The sequence below is a fragment of the Trachypithecus francoisi genome, unplaced genomic scaffold, assembly GCF_009764315.1.
Source record: "Trachypithecus francoisi isolate TF-2019V2 unplaced genomic scaffold, Tfra_2.0 Lachesis_group19, whole genome shotgun sequence".
Lineage (NCBI taxonomy): Eukaryota > Metazoa > Chordata > Mammalia > Primates > Cercopithecidae > Trachypithecus > Trachypithecus francoisi.
In genome coordinates, this window is record NW_022681464.1 from 38,034,964 (window position 1) to 38,051,889 (window position 16,926).

Here is a 16,926-nt window from a genome sequence, read left to right on the forward strand (position 1 = left end):
GCCATTTTCAGTTCTTTCATGACATTTTAATGACGTCCTTTATCACTTTATTATTTCTCTGTCTCTTTCTCTCTGCATGAGAGAGAGCGAGAGAGAGACTGTGTGAAAAAATAAAGAGAAAGAGAAGGAAAGAATACATCAAAACCTCAAGGAATACGTAATAAAATGATAACACTGCATACCTGTGGGTGGTAGACTTATGGATGGCTTTACTTTTTATTTGTTACATTTATATTATCTATTTTTTCACAATGAACACATATTATCTGTGTAATAAAATCTTGGCCAAATGTGTACAGCTCTTTACAATGTGTTTCTGCAGACATATGGTGCTTTATACACTGATCATTCTGGTGTGGAAGCTATTTTCTAAGCTGCAAGAATATCAGAGCTCCAAAACAATGCCCTGAAGTGACCTCACGCAGCTCAATGAATGCAAAGTTTAAAAAAAAATAAAATATTATTTAAACAATGGCAGTTTCTTACAAAGTTAAAAACACAAATTTACCATATGACCTAGCAATTCCACTTGTAGGTAGGTACCCAAGAGAAATGAAGATATAGGCCTATAAATATGAACACAAATGTTTATAATAACCAAAGAGTAAAAACAATCATACTGTCCATCAGCAGGTGAACGTACAGGCAAAAGGATGCATATCCATGTATTGGAATGCAATTTAATAAGAAAAAGGAATAATATGTGTTACAACATGAATGAACCTCAAAACACGTAAAGCCAAAGAAGTCCGACATAAAAAACCATAGAGACCCAGAAATGTTCAGAAAGACAAATCTATAGAGATAGAAAGTGAATTAGTAGTTGCAGGAGGCTAGACTGGGTATGGAAGAGGGAAATAGGGAGGAGAAATCTTTTTGGGTTGATGTAAATTTTCTTTCTTTTCCTTCCTTCCCTTCCTTCTCTCCTTCCCTCCTTCCTTCCCTACCTGCCTGCCTTCCTTCCCTTTCTCCTTCTCTTCTTCTTCCCTTCTTCTTCCCTTCTTCTCCTCTTCTTCTTCTTCTTTTTCCTCCTCTCCTCCTCCTCCTCCTCCTTCTTCTTCTCCTCCTCCTCCTCCTTCCTTTCCCTTCCTTTCCCTTCCCTGCCTTCTTTTCTTCTTCTCTCTTTCTTTTCTTTTCTCTTTTTTTTTTAAGACAGGGTCTCATTCTGCCACCCAGGCTGGAGTGCAGTGGTGCAATCACCACTCATCACAGCCTCGACCTCCTGGACTCAAGCAATCCTCCCACCTCAGCCTCCTGAGTAGCCAGGACCACAGGAATGCACCACACCCAGCTAATTGTTTTCAGTTTTTGTAGAGATGGGGTCTTGCTATGTTGCCCAGGCTGGTCTCAAACTCCTGGGCTCAAGAGAGCCTCCTTTCTTGGCCTCCCAAAGTGCTGGGATTACAGGCGTGAGCCATTGTACCTGGTCAAAATTTTCTAAAAGTGGAGTGTGGGTAATGGTTGCCCAACTCTGTAAATAAACTAAAAAGCACCAAATTGTAACTTAGCATGAGTGAACTTTATGGCATGTAAATTATATCTCAAAAATACGTTTTTAAAAACCTAATATATATCATTTAAAATAAATTTAAAAGTGAAATCTTTTTCTAAAGATTGTAAAATTCACAATGCAATTCTGAAATTTACCTTTCCAATTTTGTCTTTTCCATTTATCTTTTCAGTTCTCTCACATCAACCTCTGACAAACTGAGAATCTTTCTATTTCCTGAATTTGTGGATTTGAAAGCTGGCTTAAGTGTAAATTTTAAATTGGAACACCTTCGCCTCGTCCATAGTTAGTAACATGAAGTCTGGCCTAAACCTGGCAAAGAGGCACCTTTCTGGGTGTGGGCACTGAGAAATGCTGAGGAACCCTAGACTAGGTCAGAGTTCCCAGAAAAAGTTCACGAAGGAAGAAGCATGACAAAGATTTTTGGAATAGCCAGCGATGTTCTCTGGCCCTGGTAAAACAACGGAAAGCGGAAGCAAAGACTTTGCTTAGTTCATCCTCATCTAGCCAGGTTTATCCTGGTGATTTGGCTAAATGAACACACTTGCTAATGGCAGTATGTTGGTTCTCACCGCAATTTTCCCAGAAGGCCAGCTCCTGTCTTCCCTGACGATATAGACTTTTTCATGATGCTTCTGTGGCGGAGAACGCCAGACACGCGTTTCAGATGTTATAGATATTCAGATATCTGTACCAGTTGCCGGTCTGGGACAGAATTCAATGATCATTTGTATTGTTCAATGCTGATGTGGTATGGCCTGCTAACTGTCCCCAGTAATCAGTCTTCCGGTTTCCTTTTAGTACTAGGACCCCTGAGCATTAGCAGAAAACATGGCTGGCTAACAAGAGACGGTACACCCTAGCTCCCCTCACTGTGAAGTGTCTGCATGTGCTAAGTGTGCACCAAGCAGAAGTGATGAGTGCAATTCGGCCTCTGCCCCTCCACTCCCTTTCTTTCCCCCCGCATAGGCTGGGATGGGAACCTGGGACAGTACCCCGGGCACAGTGCAGTAACAACATAGAGGGGACCTGGGAAGAGGCATCAGGATCATACCCAACTTTCACGTAGAGGAGACAAACAAACCTTTTGTTATTTCATTTCAGCAGCTTAGTCTAGATCCTAATTAAAATCCTGGGTTAGCCATTGGAAGACCTACAACCTAGTTCCACTTCTGCTTCTAATTAACTGAAGTTTTTGGTAAATTACTGTACTTTTTTGTACCTCAGTTTCTGCATCTTAAAATTAAGGGGTTGTACTAGGATAAGAAGTCTAACATTTTTTGAATCATCAACCCCTTTGACAAGCCGGTAAAGCCTAGAGGTCCTTCTGAGAGTAATGCATTTAAACACATAAAATAAAATGTTTGTGATTACCAAAAAAACTAATTATATTGAAATACAGTTCTAGTCACAGACCCTTTGGAAGTCTGTGGATCCCAGCTGAGTACTCAAAATGTTTATGAGTTTATGATGCTATTTAGCACATGACAGATAAAAATGAGCTAGTCTACCTGCATTGTTTATATTTTAAATTTTCTCTACATTATGATGCTTTAACATCTTAGACACCTTTCTGACTAAGGAAGGCCTGCCTTCCTGAGGCGAGCCAATTCTTAGGGCCCAGAGGGGAGCATGACTGATATGCAAACTAACCACTTCAGCCACACCTCCTTTATCTGGCCTGTAGAACCCAGGAAGCAATATTGCTCTGCCTTAATCATCCCTGGGGCCAGGTACCAGGCAAGTAGGGACCATACCTGTAACTTACAACCTACTGAAATTATTTCAACTAGCCAATCCTAACTTGCTAATTGCCCTACTTTCCTTTCCCAAGGAAACTCCAATAAAGGCCTTGGTCTAGGCACTCCTTTGCTCCTCCTGCCCCTTCTGACTCATGACTGACACTGGCACTTTCCCATGTGGCCCTGCTGTTCCTGTTCTAGGACCTGTGAGTATCATACACGTTGTTTTCTTGTGCCTCTCCTGGATCTCTTCTTATGACTGCATCTGACTAATCATCCCGTAAAAAAAACACAGAACACTACCTGGTAGCCTAAAAGTGCTAATGGTCTTCCAAAGTGCTAGGATCCCATGGAGGAATAATATTCCATGTGTACATATCCAATCCATTTAAGACACCACTGAAAAGGCTGGGCGCAGTAGCTCAGGCCTATAATCCCAGCACTCTGGAAGACCGAGACAGGTGGATCATGAGGTCAGGAGATTGAGACCATCCTGGCTAACATGGTGAAACCCCGTCTCTACTAAAAATACAAAAATTACCCGGGCGTGGTGGTTGGCACCTGTAGTCCCAGCTACTCGGGAGGCTGAGGCAGGAGAATGGCGTGAACCTGGGAGGCAGAGCTTGCAGTGAACCGAGATCGCGCCACTGCACTCCAGTCTGGGTGACTGAGCGAGACTCCGTCTCAAAAAACAAACAAACAAACAAACACTGAAAAAACAGAAAGACTCCTAAAGTCAACAATTATGGTTTGTCTCAAGAATTAAGCTGAAACTCCTTGCTTCCTAGTTCACCAAAACAGAGGCTATAAAGTTCATTTATGGGCCAAGGGACCTGAAATGAAATAATAAACTTACTCTCTGAAATACATCTTAAAGACTTATACCCAAAATAACAGATCCCTCTTTTGCAGCAGCTTCTTTAAACTGAGATGGCGGGTATCATTAGGATTTAGCATCTCCACCTGAACAGTCATAGGGAACTGTACTAGTGGCTCCCTCAAGATGAAAGTCCTGATATTAATGATGGAAACATGGTCTGGAAAATGGTGACTTTTGAGTTGGTGCCCTCAGAGCTCACCTTTTAACTAGGTCTACCTTTTTTTTGCTTTTGTTTTGAGACAGGGTCTCACTCTGTCACCCAGGCTGGAGCACAGTGGTACAATCTCAGCCACCTGGAACTTCTGCCTGCCAGGCTCAAGCCATCCTCCCACTCCAGCCTCCCAAGTAGCTGAGACTACAAGCGTGCACCACCATGCCCAGCTAATTTTTTGTAGAGATGAGATTTTACCATGTTGCCCAGGCTGGTCTCGAACTCCTGAGCTCAAGTGATCCACCCATCTCAGCTTCCCAAAGTGCCAGGATTACAGGCATCAGACATTGCACCCGGCCAGAATTTTGAAATGACTCTTCCATCATTATGAAACATATTTGAACTGTTTTGTAATCAAAAACGGCTTTGGCTTCAGTGTACTAAATATTGTTAGGTGTTTGGTTTTTTGCTAGGACTTACCTCGAACAAACACATAAGCACTATATTGTTCATAATATTCTCCCATCCGTACACGGATTGTATAGAGGCCTTCATCTTCTTTGTTGAGATGGGAAAATGTCAGTGTTGCCCGCTCTCCACTCCAAAGAGTTTGCACCCATTTCGACGGAGAAAGAGGTACTCCTAGAAATATTTTAAAAGTAAGCAAATTAACTTATTTTTGTTTTATTACTTCCTTCTTGTCTCCCCTCCATTCCTCTCCTTAGCCTTTTCTATACTGAAAGTGATTTAACTACTAGAGGAAGTCTCTAGGACTTCGAGCCGTTCTGATATGTTTACGTTGGTAAAAATACTGGACCAAAAGTAAGGGGATCAGGGGCAGACACATAATCTGTAGGCGCCTGGTGTAAAATTACCTTACAAGGGCCCTTGTTCAAAAAGCAGAGAAAAAGTGCAATTAAAGGTGCTAAAATATGTCTTATTCCTTTAAAAATATTTTATTACTGACAAGAATATAATAGGGGTAATACAAGTTGAAAAAAATCATACTTTTGTGCCATAATTGTATATGCAATCAATAATAATACGTTACTAGTAGGGAGACCTTGATTGATAATAAGATATTGCTGGTCTACTTTTCTGCAAATTCATTTATTAGTCATCAAAATTCATACTTTTAGCAACTTTACTTTAAATCAACATAATCAAAAGCAGTATCAGTCACTCTTTATAAATGCAAGCTCACGAATGAGTTTCCATGATTTTTTTAGAAGGAGCTTTCTGCTGATGTAACTGTTACTGGAGCTGTTAAGGAAGTTATATAGGCTATGACAACATAGGGTTAACTTTCTGAGAAACTATTTCAAAATACAAATTTTAGTAATCTAGAACTGATGACTCCAGATTCCAGAATCTAGAATAAAGGGACAATCTAGAATCTAGAACAAAAGGGTAATTATTCTAAGAAGATTTAATTCTTCATACAAATCAGTTTCATGTAAATCTCAGTTTAATTTTAAGTGTGAATTTATACAGTTTCCTTTTAATGCTTTGTCTAATATGGCTTTAACTTGTGGAGGTAATACTACAAGCCAAACATGATTTCATGATTTGTATAAAATTCAGGATGTCTGTTTATGTATTCCATTACTGTATCTTCAATTATAAGTGGTAATTTTAAAACTGTCTTCCTTGTTAATAGGCTCATCCAAAGTTTCATATGAAAATGTTCTTTTCCATCAAATGCTACCATCTTTAAATTTAACTTCTAATTCTAAGCCTCGAAACCAGAGATTCGAACTTCCTTGAAGAATTCTAATAACTGCCTTACGTGCTTTATTGCAATGTCTACATGTACACTTTTATTTTATAATATTTGACTAAGTTTACTGTCCTATCGCCAGCAGTTCCTGTCCCCATGCTCAGGCTAGGAGTTAACATTCGTGCAGATCCCACAGACCTGAGTTCTGGGGAAGGCCGGGCAAGCTGGCCCCACACTGTGTGTCCCTGTGCTGCCTCCACGCCGCGCCCCTTCTCTCCTCTGCAGCTATGGGACCCATCACCACTGCTGCTGCTGCTGCTGGGGCCACCACCATTGCTAATTCCAGTCTGCCCTAGGTCCTGGTCTCTGCCATCACCTTGGAATGCCATGGTGCCACAGACTGCCCCAAGTGCTCATGTGCACACCTGAAGACCACGCCTGCTGCCCAGTGCTCACACTGTCCACTACGCACTGCTCACTGCGCCCAGGATCCCGTATCTACACGGGTCTCAACTGCCACTGCCATATTTCCTCCTATCATGTGCATATGCCATAGTCCCATTGGACTCCATGTATAAAACACAAGGTCAAAGATAAAGTGATTGGCCGGGCGCGGTGGCTCAAGCCTGTAATCCCAGCGCTTTGGGAGGCCAGGATGGGCGGATCACGAGGTCAGGAGATCGAGACCATCCTGGCTAACACGGTGAAACCCCGTCTCTACTAAAAATACAAAAAACTAAGCAGGCGAGGTGGCGGGCGCCTGTAGTCCCAGCTACTGGGGAGGCTGAGGCAGGAGAATGGCGGGAACCCGGGAGGCGGAGCTTGCAGTGAGCTGAGATCCGGCCACTGTACTCCAGCCTGGGTGACAGAGCAAGACTCTGTCTCCAAAAAAAAAAAAAAAGATAAAGTGATTATGAACTTCAAGAGGGTGCCAGCAGAGCATTAAACGAAGCCCAGGTCTCTTGGTCCTGTAAGACGGCACCGTTCACAGGCCCAAAAAGTCAGCTCCGGAGAGGACCTATATTTCAGTCTGATCTCTTTCTATCTAAAGTCTTTTTTTTTTTAACTTTTATTTGAGGCAGCATCTCGCTCTGTCACCCAGGCTAGAGTGCAGTGGTGTGAGCTCAGTTCATTGCAACCTCCGCATCCCAGGTTCAAGCGATTATCATGCCTCAGCCTCCTGAGTAGCTGGGATTACAGGCACGCGCCACCACGCCTGGCTAATTATTTTTTTGTTTCTTTTTTCTTTTTTTTTTTTTTTACTAGAGATGGGATTTTACCAGGTTGGCCAGGCTGGTCTGAAACTCCAGACCTCAAGTGATCTGCCCACCTCGGCCTCCCGAAGTGCTGGGATCACAGGCCTGAGCCACCATGCCCAGCTCAGTCTGATCTCTTTCACTAACTAATTATGTAACTTTCAGGCAAATTACTTAACCTCTCTGTGCCTTTGTTTTTTTACCTGAACAAAATGGACTTTGAATAATAAATAGTAATACAAATAATAATAATAAAGTACCTTATAGGATAATACTGCAAAGCATTATCATTAACTATTTTTCTTTCATTTTTCTGTATTTTTCCAAAATTTATTTTCTAAAACAATTAAACAGAAAAATTATATGATAATCTTACTAGTATCCTACTATATGTGTCTGGACTTTTACAGTTTTTTAAGAGCTTTAAAATATAATCCTCTCTATAAATAAACATAGTGAAAACTTTAAGATAAATTAAAAGGGATGATGAAAGTCCCTAGGCCTTATTCATTGCTCTCTCCATGACACATTTTCTATTAGCTAGGAGCTAGCATAGGCCTCATAGATAACTATATATGTAGGGGCAAATTCAGTTTCTTAAATTTCAATGCTTTTTTCAATACCCAGGCATAAAGGGAGGCAGACAGGTCAGAGAAAGTACAAATTTTCGCATGAGGCTTTTTGTCTATATTAGACCTAATACAGACAATACAAAAAGAAGCACATGGTAGTGAAAAGATCTCCAGGCTTAGAGTAAACACCAGCAGGTCTGGAGGTCTCCCGTGGCAAGAATTTGACTGTGTGATTTGGGGCAATCCCTTATTCTCTTCAAACAGTTTCTATATCTTGGTCTATTCTATGAGATACTCTAGTATGGAAACTTAGTGTATTTGGACCTAAGATTTATTGTTATTTTATTTTATGTTTTTTATTTTGTTTGTTTTGTTTTGAGATGGAGTCCCGCTCTGTCACCCAGGCTGGAGTGCAATGGCACAATCTTGGCTCAATGCAACATCTGCCTTCTGAGTTCAAGCGATTCTCCTGCTTCAGCCACCCAAGTAGCTGGGACTACAGTTGTGCGCCACCACGCCTGGCTAATTTTTGTAGTTTTTGGTAGAGACAGGGTTTCACCATGTTGGCCAGGCTGGTCTCAAACTCCTGACCTCAGGTCATCTGCCCACCTCCGCCTCCCAAAGTGCTTAATTAAATCCTTATTTCTTTCTCACACCAAAGTATCATGGCTCTAGGCCTATTTGAAGCAAAGTGAGATCAAATTGTGATTTAAAGCCAGAGTCAGAGGAACTGACAATGGAAGAAATTTCTTTCTGTTCTACCAGCCTGTTATAATATGATGTAAAACAAAAGGATCATTTTATCTATTTTTGTGTCCTTAAGGGACATCAGTATAACTTGGATATATTGCATGCAGAATATTCTTATCAAAAATTTCAAAATTATAAAAAGCCTTTAATACATTAAAACAAAAGTGCCAGAGTCTGAAATTTTTCTGAATGCACTCTTCTGGTTAATTAATAATAATGTCAGGATTTTATTATTTCATAAGGTTATGTTTTTTAAAGTTACGTACCATTTTTGTGGTATAAATAAGTCTATGAGGATGGGTATTTTACCAAATGGATTAACTTACAAAATGAATATACCTTTTTATTTTTTTTTTTTTTTGAGACAGTCGCTCTGTCGCCCAGGTACAACGGCGCCATCTCCACTCATTGCAACCTCTGCCTCCCGGGTTCAAGTGATTCTCCTGCCTCAGCCTCCTGAGTAACTGGAATTACAGGTGGGTACCACCACGCCTGGCTAATTTTTGTATAGTAGAGATGGGGTTTCATCATGTTGGCCAGGCTGGTGTCAAACGTCTGACCTCAGGTGATCCACCTGCCTCAGCCTCCCAAAGTGCTGGGATTACAGGCATGAGCCACCATGCCCAGTATAATATACATTCTTTATGATTCTTTCCACATCTTACTTGTTAAAAGGAAAATATCATCTCCATAAATAGGAAAGTGTTGCTACTTTGCTATATATGTAAAAACCTTTTAATCGTGTAAAGGTAGTCCCTTCTAACTTCCAGATTCCATCAGCTCTGATAAACAGATCTGCAATCTGGTCTACAACCTTCTTCGAATAAGAACCTAAGTGAGCATTCACTGTAAAGACTCACCATTTCTGTACCACTGGATCTCTGGCTGGAAATGTTTAATTTCAGGAGTGATGACTACGCGACAGCCCAGACTCATTGTCTCTCCCTCTCTCCCAAAAGACACATCAAATTTGTCATCAAAGTGGATCTCAAATTTGGATGCATAACCATATGGGGTCACAGCAACTGGGTACAAAAATAACAAATATCCGTCACTTTTTTCTTCATCAAAGAGACACAAGCAGTTTAATAAGCACGGGCAGAAAGCAGTCACAGCAAAAAAAAAAAAAAAATGAACAAATGAGCAAATGATTTATCTGGGTCAAAATGAAACTCTATATAAGAAGTATTTAGAACATATGCATATATCATTTGTATGGAAATTCTTGCTTCATTGGTTATAAAAGCTAAACGCTTATTTTTATTATCATAATGAATAGAATTTAAAGGGTCAGGTTTAATGTCTTAAATGCAAATTAATACCACTTTTAACCTAGACTTAAATCTTTAGCTGCAACATATGCACTTTGTAATTTTAGATGTTGAGTTAATTTAAACTCTACTGCTCGTACTCTTGGGACAAAATAGCCATATCCATTATTCATAAAAATGGAGTTTTTCATCTGACAAGGGATTAATAACCAGAATATACAAGAAGCTCAAAGTACTCAATAGCAAAAAATTCAAGTAATGCAATTTAAAAATGAACAAAAGATCTGAATGGACATTTCTAAAAAGAAGACACACAAATGGCCAACTGGTATATGGAAAAATGCTCAACATCACTAATCATCAGAGAAATGCAAATCAAAAGTGCAATGAGAGATCATCTCACCCCAACTGAAATGTATCCAAAAGATAGGCAATAACGCTGACGAAGACGTGGAGAAAAGGAAACCCTCCTGAGCTGTTGCTGGGAATGTGAATTACTACAACCACTATGGAGAACAGTATGGAGGTTCCTCAGAAAACTAAAAACATTACCGTAGAATCCAGCAATCCCACTGCTGGGTTTATATGTTAAAGAAAGGAAATCAGTATATAGCAGAGACATCGGCACGCCCATGTTTATTGCAGCCCTTTTCGCAATAGGCCAGGACGTGAAATTAACCTAAGTGTTCATCCATGGCAGAATGAATGAAGAAAACGTGGTACTTACATTCAATGGAATGTTATTCAGCAAAAAAAAAAAAATTGAAATCTGTCATTTGCAACAACATGGATGGATCTAGAGGACATTATGTTAAGGGAAGTAAGCCAGGCACAGAAGAACCGATATCATATGTTCTCACTCACATGTGAGAGCTAAAAAGAATTGAACTCATGGAGATAGAGAGTAGAATGATGGTTACCAGAGGCTGGGAAGCTTAGTGCAAGGGGGAATAAAGACGGGTTAGTTAATGGGTACAAAAATACAATTAGATGCAAGGAATAAGATCGAGTGTGTGGTAGCACAATAGTGCAACTACAGTTAATTTATTGCATATTTTCAAACAACAGAAAGAGTGGAATTGGAACATCCATAATATAAAGAAATAAGACATGTTTGAGATGATGGATGCTCCAATTATGGTGATTTGATCATTACACATTATATGCTTGTATCAAAATATCACATGTACCCCATCAGTATATACAACTACTCTGTATCCATAAAAATAACAATAATTTTTAATTAAATAATTTTAATGGAGTTTTAAAATAAGTTGCTTCATTTTCTTTAATGATCTGAATAATAAATATTGTAAGAAATGTCCACTGGAGAAAATGGAAAAGTTCAAAATATTCTAACTTTTAAAAATATTGTTCTCAGAAATATCTTATTTATAGATTGAGTAAATGCAGCCTGCATAATCAACTCTCCCAGGTTTTATTTCCTCTTTTCACCAAAGAAAGAACTTGGGAAAGAAATGACTATTTGTTGATGGATTATTACATGCCAGACACTTTCACATTTGCCATATCATCAATTCCTTGCAACAACTCTATGCCATATATATTATTTTCTTCCTCTCTTTCAGGTGGGGATATGGAAGTTCACAAAAGTAACACACACCTAATGCCAGAATTTCACAGGTAGTGTGTGTGAAATTGAAATTCACACCCATAACTTCTCGACTCCAAAACTGAGGCCCTTTCTCATATATTTTGTCCCTCCTAAGACTTCTTTCATTGCACTTGAAAATGCAAGCTAACATTTACTGAATTCAACTTTGACCAAGTATTGGTCCAAGCATTTAATACCTATTAACACAAACCCCATCATAATGCTATTAGGTAAGTACCACTAATATCTGCATTTTATAGAAGAAGAAACTGATGCATAGGAAGGCAAAATAACTGACCACATTGCCCTGCAGAGCCAGATTTGCACCAGCTGGCCGTTTCTGTGCTCTTGGCCAATACATCGTACTGTCTTGATTTTGTGTGTTCCCCGGTAACCCTAATCAACAGCGAAATAACTTCTCTTTGGAAGCACATCTCCCATCTGCCTCACTTTCATGTGTTGATGTTCCTTGAGACCAGAGACAGAAACAACTTGACAGGTCTTGCACGGTGCTGGGAGGCGGGGCTGGTTCCAGAGCGGCCTTAGGGGTAGCGGTGAGCGCTACCGTCAGACATTCCAGACCCAGCTGGAAAGGCAAGGAGGTCTCCTAGAAATGGACCTAACTTCTAGGTTCTCTTCTGTATTTGAGACTGGACTGGACTCTCTGCGGTAACTTTGGAGTTCAGTAGAAGGCACCCCAGTTTAACAACCAGAAGACAACACATCATTCTGTTGTCATGTCCTCAATCTTTTATCACATGTACTCACTATCCTGGGAAACATGGTTCAGGGCAGGGGTTGGCAAGTCTGTGGGGTAAATCTAGAAATGCCTCTTGTTTAAACCATTAAGAATGGTTTTTGCATGTTTTAGTGGTTGAAAATAATAAAAAGAAGCACAATATTTTGTGATGTGAAAAGTCATAGGAAGTTTAAATCTCAAAGTTCATAAAGAAGGTTTTATTGGAACACAGTCACGCTCATTCATTCTCCTACTGTTACGGCTGCTTTTGTGTTACAGAGGCAGAGTTGAGTGGTTGTGACAGACACGAAATGGCCCACAAAGCCTACAATATTTACAGTCTAGTCCTTTACAGAAAATGTTTGGTGACTCCTTGTTTGAAATAATGGTTTAGAATTAAAAAGACCAAGTTACACATCCCGATTCTACAACTCTGTGTGGCCTTCTCTAAACTGTTTCCTCATCGGCATAGCACAGAGGGAAACGCGACTACTTCATAAGCTTTCAGGAAACGTTAAATGAATCAATGTGTACAAAAATGTCTTAGTACATTGTCTGGCAGAACTGATCAATAAATGTTAAGTATTAGAAAAAAGAGCAGAGAGCTTTGTCTGTGACATCTACCAACATTCCAAGCAACTAAACCCCTACCTAGCACATAACAGGTGTTCAGTAAATAGTAACCAAATACGTGAATATGAGCCCTCTGTTTTCTGTTAGAAACAACTGCATTCAGTTCAGGGGTCATCAGAGAGGAGGCTCTGTAAGACTGAGCAATAAGAGAAGTGAGAGTGAGTTGAACTTTCAGTCCCTGCGTTGACAGAGAAGAGGGGAAAAGGAGAAACATGGATCACGATATGGCTGTGGAAATGGGCAAGCTACATTCAGAGGATTGTGAAGTGACCAATAGGCCACTCCTGGGGACACTGGGAGACAAGTCATAGGTTCAGAATTTCCAACTATCCTTTTTTTTGGGGGGGGGGGGGACAGAGTCTCGCTCTGTTACCTAGGATGGAGTGCAGTGATGGGATCTCAGCTCACTGTAACCTCTGCCTCCCCAGTTCAAGAGATTCTCCTGTCTCAGCCTCCTGAGTAGCTGGGATTACAGGTGCACACCACCATGCCTGGCCAATTTTTGTATTTTTAGTAGAGACAGGGTTTCACGATATTGTACCAGGCTGGTCTGGAACTCCTGACCTCAGGTGATCTACCCGCCTCGGCCTCGCAAAGTGCTGAGATTAGAGGCATGAGACACCGCGCCTGGCCCCAACTATTCTATCTCAGCATAAATCAAGAGATAGGAGAAGAACATGATTTGGGATGTGCTTCTCCGTTGCTCTACCAGTCATCCCTTCTCACCTATGGGGCTGATACAAATGATCACAACTTGGGACATTAAATGAGAAGCCATTGCATGAAATCGGTGGAGTAGGTCAGCCACAGACCTCAAGCTACCCAGGCAGGTGAAAAACTGATCTCAGCCATTTTCAAAACTACCACTAATTTCTTCATGTTTGAAAACTAAGTTAGGGCTTGACTACCTTTTTCAGTCTGACTACTGTACGTATATAATTCTTTCAACAACCATATATTTTGCTTTTATTGCTTCTCATAAATAGAAGTTCTGATGTAAATGAAATGACTGACATTCACAAATTTGCAGATTACCACTGATCAGAATATTTTTAATAGGTTTTTATGTAATCACATTTCGACTTCATTTTAGATTGTACTTTATAACTTAATGCATTTATTTATTCATTCATTATTGAATACCCACTCTGTGGCAGGCCCAATCTTGCCTTCAAGTGGCTCATGGAACAGTGAGGGAGACTGACACACAACGGGTAACAGGGTCCAGCCTCAATGATGCTCTGATGAGGTGCCGTGGCCTCACCCAGGACACCTAACCCTGATTGGGCAGGGTGTAGGGGTGGCAGTGGGGGTCAGACCTGCTTTCTCAAGGAAGTGATGCCCATCTGGACATTTAAGGGTGAGAAAGAGTGCTTTGATATGGTCCAGACTCGTGTGTGTGTGTGTGTGTGTGTGTGTGTGTGTGTTTGGTTAAGTCATTTTGCCCAGGTTTCTCAGTTTAACCCAGAAAGACGTAAAAGCATTTGCCATTTTTAGCCCATCATATCTAGGCTTTCATAAAACCAGCACAAAGCAATTTGATTCAGAAAGAGAACAGTAACCAAAAAATCTTGAAAAAAATGTAAATAAAATAACCGCAGGTACCTACTACATCCAACCTAGCATATACTACGTTATATATAGTATGCATTTATTTCAGCATTATGGACTAGCTTATTATGCCATATTTTACATAGAGGTGACACTTAGTAAATATGTTTTTAAACTTACAGCTAAGGGGCATGGTGGAAGCCCCCGCATGGAAGCGAGTCTCATCAAACTCTCCCTTATACCCTAGAGAAGAAAACAGAAATGGATGTGAACTGCTTTGTGATAGATTTATTTTAAAACAATGGGAAGAAATTTAAAACACACACACACACACACACACTTTGAAGAAAACAAATCTAGCAAACCTACTCTTTACCACAACTGAAGCATATGCCGAAAGCTCTCCTTTAACATTCATCGCCGAAGCCCGGTACTGAGCTGTATCTTCAAAATCACATCTGAAAGACAAGATGGAAATGAACATCCATCATAGTGACAATCCTTGTAATTACTAGCTGTTCTATCAGGGAACTCTTTGCTATCACAGCCCCCTGCAAATCAGTGGCTAACACACGGCTCTTTGGTTCTCCTGGTACAGCTACTGTCTCTGATCTAGCTACCTGTGGGATATTACCTAGTCCAAGTGATCTACTGTGGTTTCATGCCAGCAGCATAGACTGGGGAGAGAACACCTATAGTTAGTTCACTGTGACCCTAGCCTGGGTTCATTTAAAATGTCAAACAAAAAAAAGTCAACCAAGTGCTAGGCACATAAATTACAGAGTAAACAGCATTGTGATCTACTTACTTATCTAAAGTTGCATTGGGAGGAGAAAATGTGCAGGCATGTAACCTTTGTAGCAGGTAACTACCCGGAGGCACACTGGAGGGTGTGACTTTCCTGCTGTCCTGCCCTTGTGGTGGGTTTCAGTCTGGGGGCAACCAGGCAATAGGGAAGAGAAAGAAGCAGTCCCTCCGTGTAGATTCCCACAGCCTCCCTGAGCCAGGTTGGTCTATGCGTTCTAGCTTCAAAGCTCATCTAAGGTATTTACACTTCATTTCCACTAAGGTTCAGGTCACACTTGGAGTTTCAGCTCACAGCACAACACAAGAAGCACCATTTGGATGTTCTTCTAAGTTATAATACAGAAATTGGAATTCTTATAAAAATGGACCATTAGAGAGAAGAATGGTCTCATGGAGAGAGATGAAGAGGCTAAGGTTTCAAAGCAGTTTGTTTTAGGTCTTATCTAAAACATTGCCAGTTTCTCGTGTTCTTCATTGTTTCTCAGGATTTAGTTTCATTTGTGTAAACTTTTTTTCTTGCTGAAATTTTACAGACATCAATAGAACCCCACGAAGGCAAATACAGTTGCCCTTCTCATAACTACTTAATTTTGAAAGTAACCACATAGCTCACTGCTGCTTCAGCAGAACCACCCACTGGCAGAACTGACCTGACCTTGGGTCAGAGTCAGTGCTTGGCAAATGTCACAGGGTCCTAGCATCACTTGCCTAACTCCTCTGATCTGAGGAGAAGGCTATACGTCTCTTGAGAATGAATAATATAAATTTCACCTTGACATTTATGCACACCATGGTTTTATCTAAACTGAAAATGGTGGGAGCTTGTTTAGCTTTTTCATTGACCTAATTAGGTTTGAATTTCAAAATCATCTTGGGAGACATAAACATTTGGGAACTTAGGAATTTTGATGTAGGTTTCATTTTCGAATTTTGCTTTGGATTTTACTTTAAGCTCAAACATCTCAATGTCTAGCCTGCTTCATATACACAGATTGACAGAGTACATACTTTCCCATGGTTCCTGGCAAGCTGAAGGAAAGAACATTATCTCCAAGTTTAGCCCACATTCAATGCCACCTACCTGGATCTCCATGGCCTTTAGTTATTAAAAACAAGAGAATGTGATGATGATATTGATTTGGGACTCCTAAATGATTACTGAATATAAAAGCCTCTTTATGCAACATATTTTTCTTACATCTAAATTCCCAAGTATATAAAAAGATAAATTAAAATATGCAAATTGGTTTTTTCTCATCATCTTTGACAAATCCAAATATAAAATCACTTTGGGAGATAGTGTGAGCATGGTAAGAATCAGTCATAAATATCACTTTCAGGTGTGCACCCAGAGAAGCACCATATATGAATGTCCCTCATTGTGATCACACAGCATTGGGATAAAGTGGGGAGAGTGGGCTGTTAACTGCACGGGTGAGACGCCTCCCTGAGCAATGTTGAGCAACACATGGACAGCACTCCAGCCTGGGTGACAGAGCGAGACTCCGTCTCAAAAAAAAAAAAAAAAAAAAAAAAAAACCACACGGACACTGATGTTCTCTTACGCATTAATCTCCAGAGTGTGCATTCCGTATCGACTCTCAATAATGTACTTTCCAGGGTTTGCATGGACATTTATTGGCACCTGGTTTTTATACCTGTAACAGAACGGAAACAAAATGAAGTCAGTTGAAGTGTAAACAACTTCATGATTAAACACACACATACA

General features: G+C 40.4%; 1 protein-coding gene across 3 annotated transcripts in view; it reads right to left on the bottom strand.

Annotated features, from left to right (window-relative positions):
• The window catches only part of MYOM1 (myomesin 1), a 151,197-nt gene that overhangs the window by 88,857 nt on the left and 45,414 nt on the right, over window positions 1-16,926 (bottom strand). For all 3 annotated transcript variants that reach the window (XM_033178223.1, XM_033178221.1, XM_033178222.1), the window contains 5 exons: window positions 16,763-16,855; window positions 14,760-14,848; window positions 14,571-14,633; window positions 9,442-9,606; window positions 4,764-4,925 (listed from right to left, as the gene is read on the bottom strand). In XM_033178223.1, the coding sequence (XP_033034114.1) occupies window positions 4,764-4,925; window positions 9,442-9,606; window positions 14,571-14,633; window positions 14,760-14,848; window positions 16,763-16,855 (572 nt within the window). The remainder of the gene's footprint in view (window positions 1-4,763; window positions 4,926-9,441; window positions 9,607-14,570; window positions 14,634-14,759; window positions 14,849-16,762; window positions 16,856-16,926) is intronic.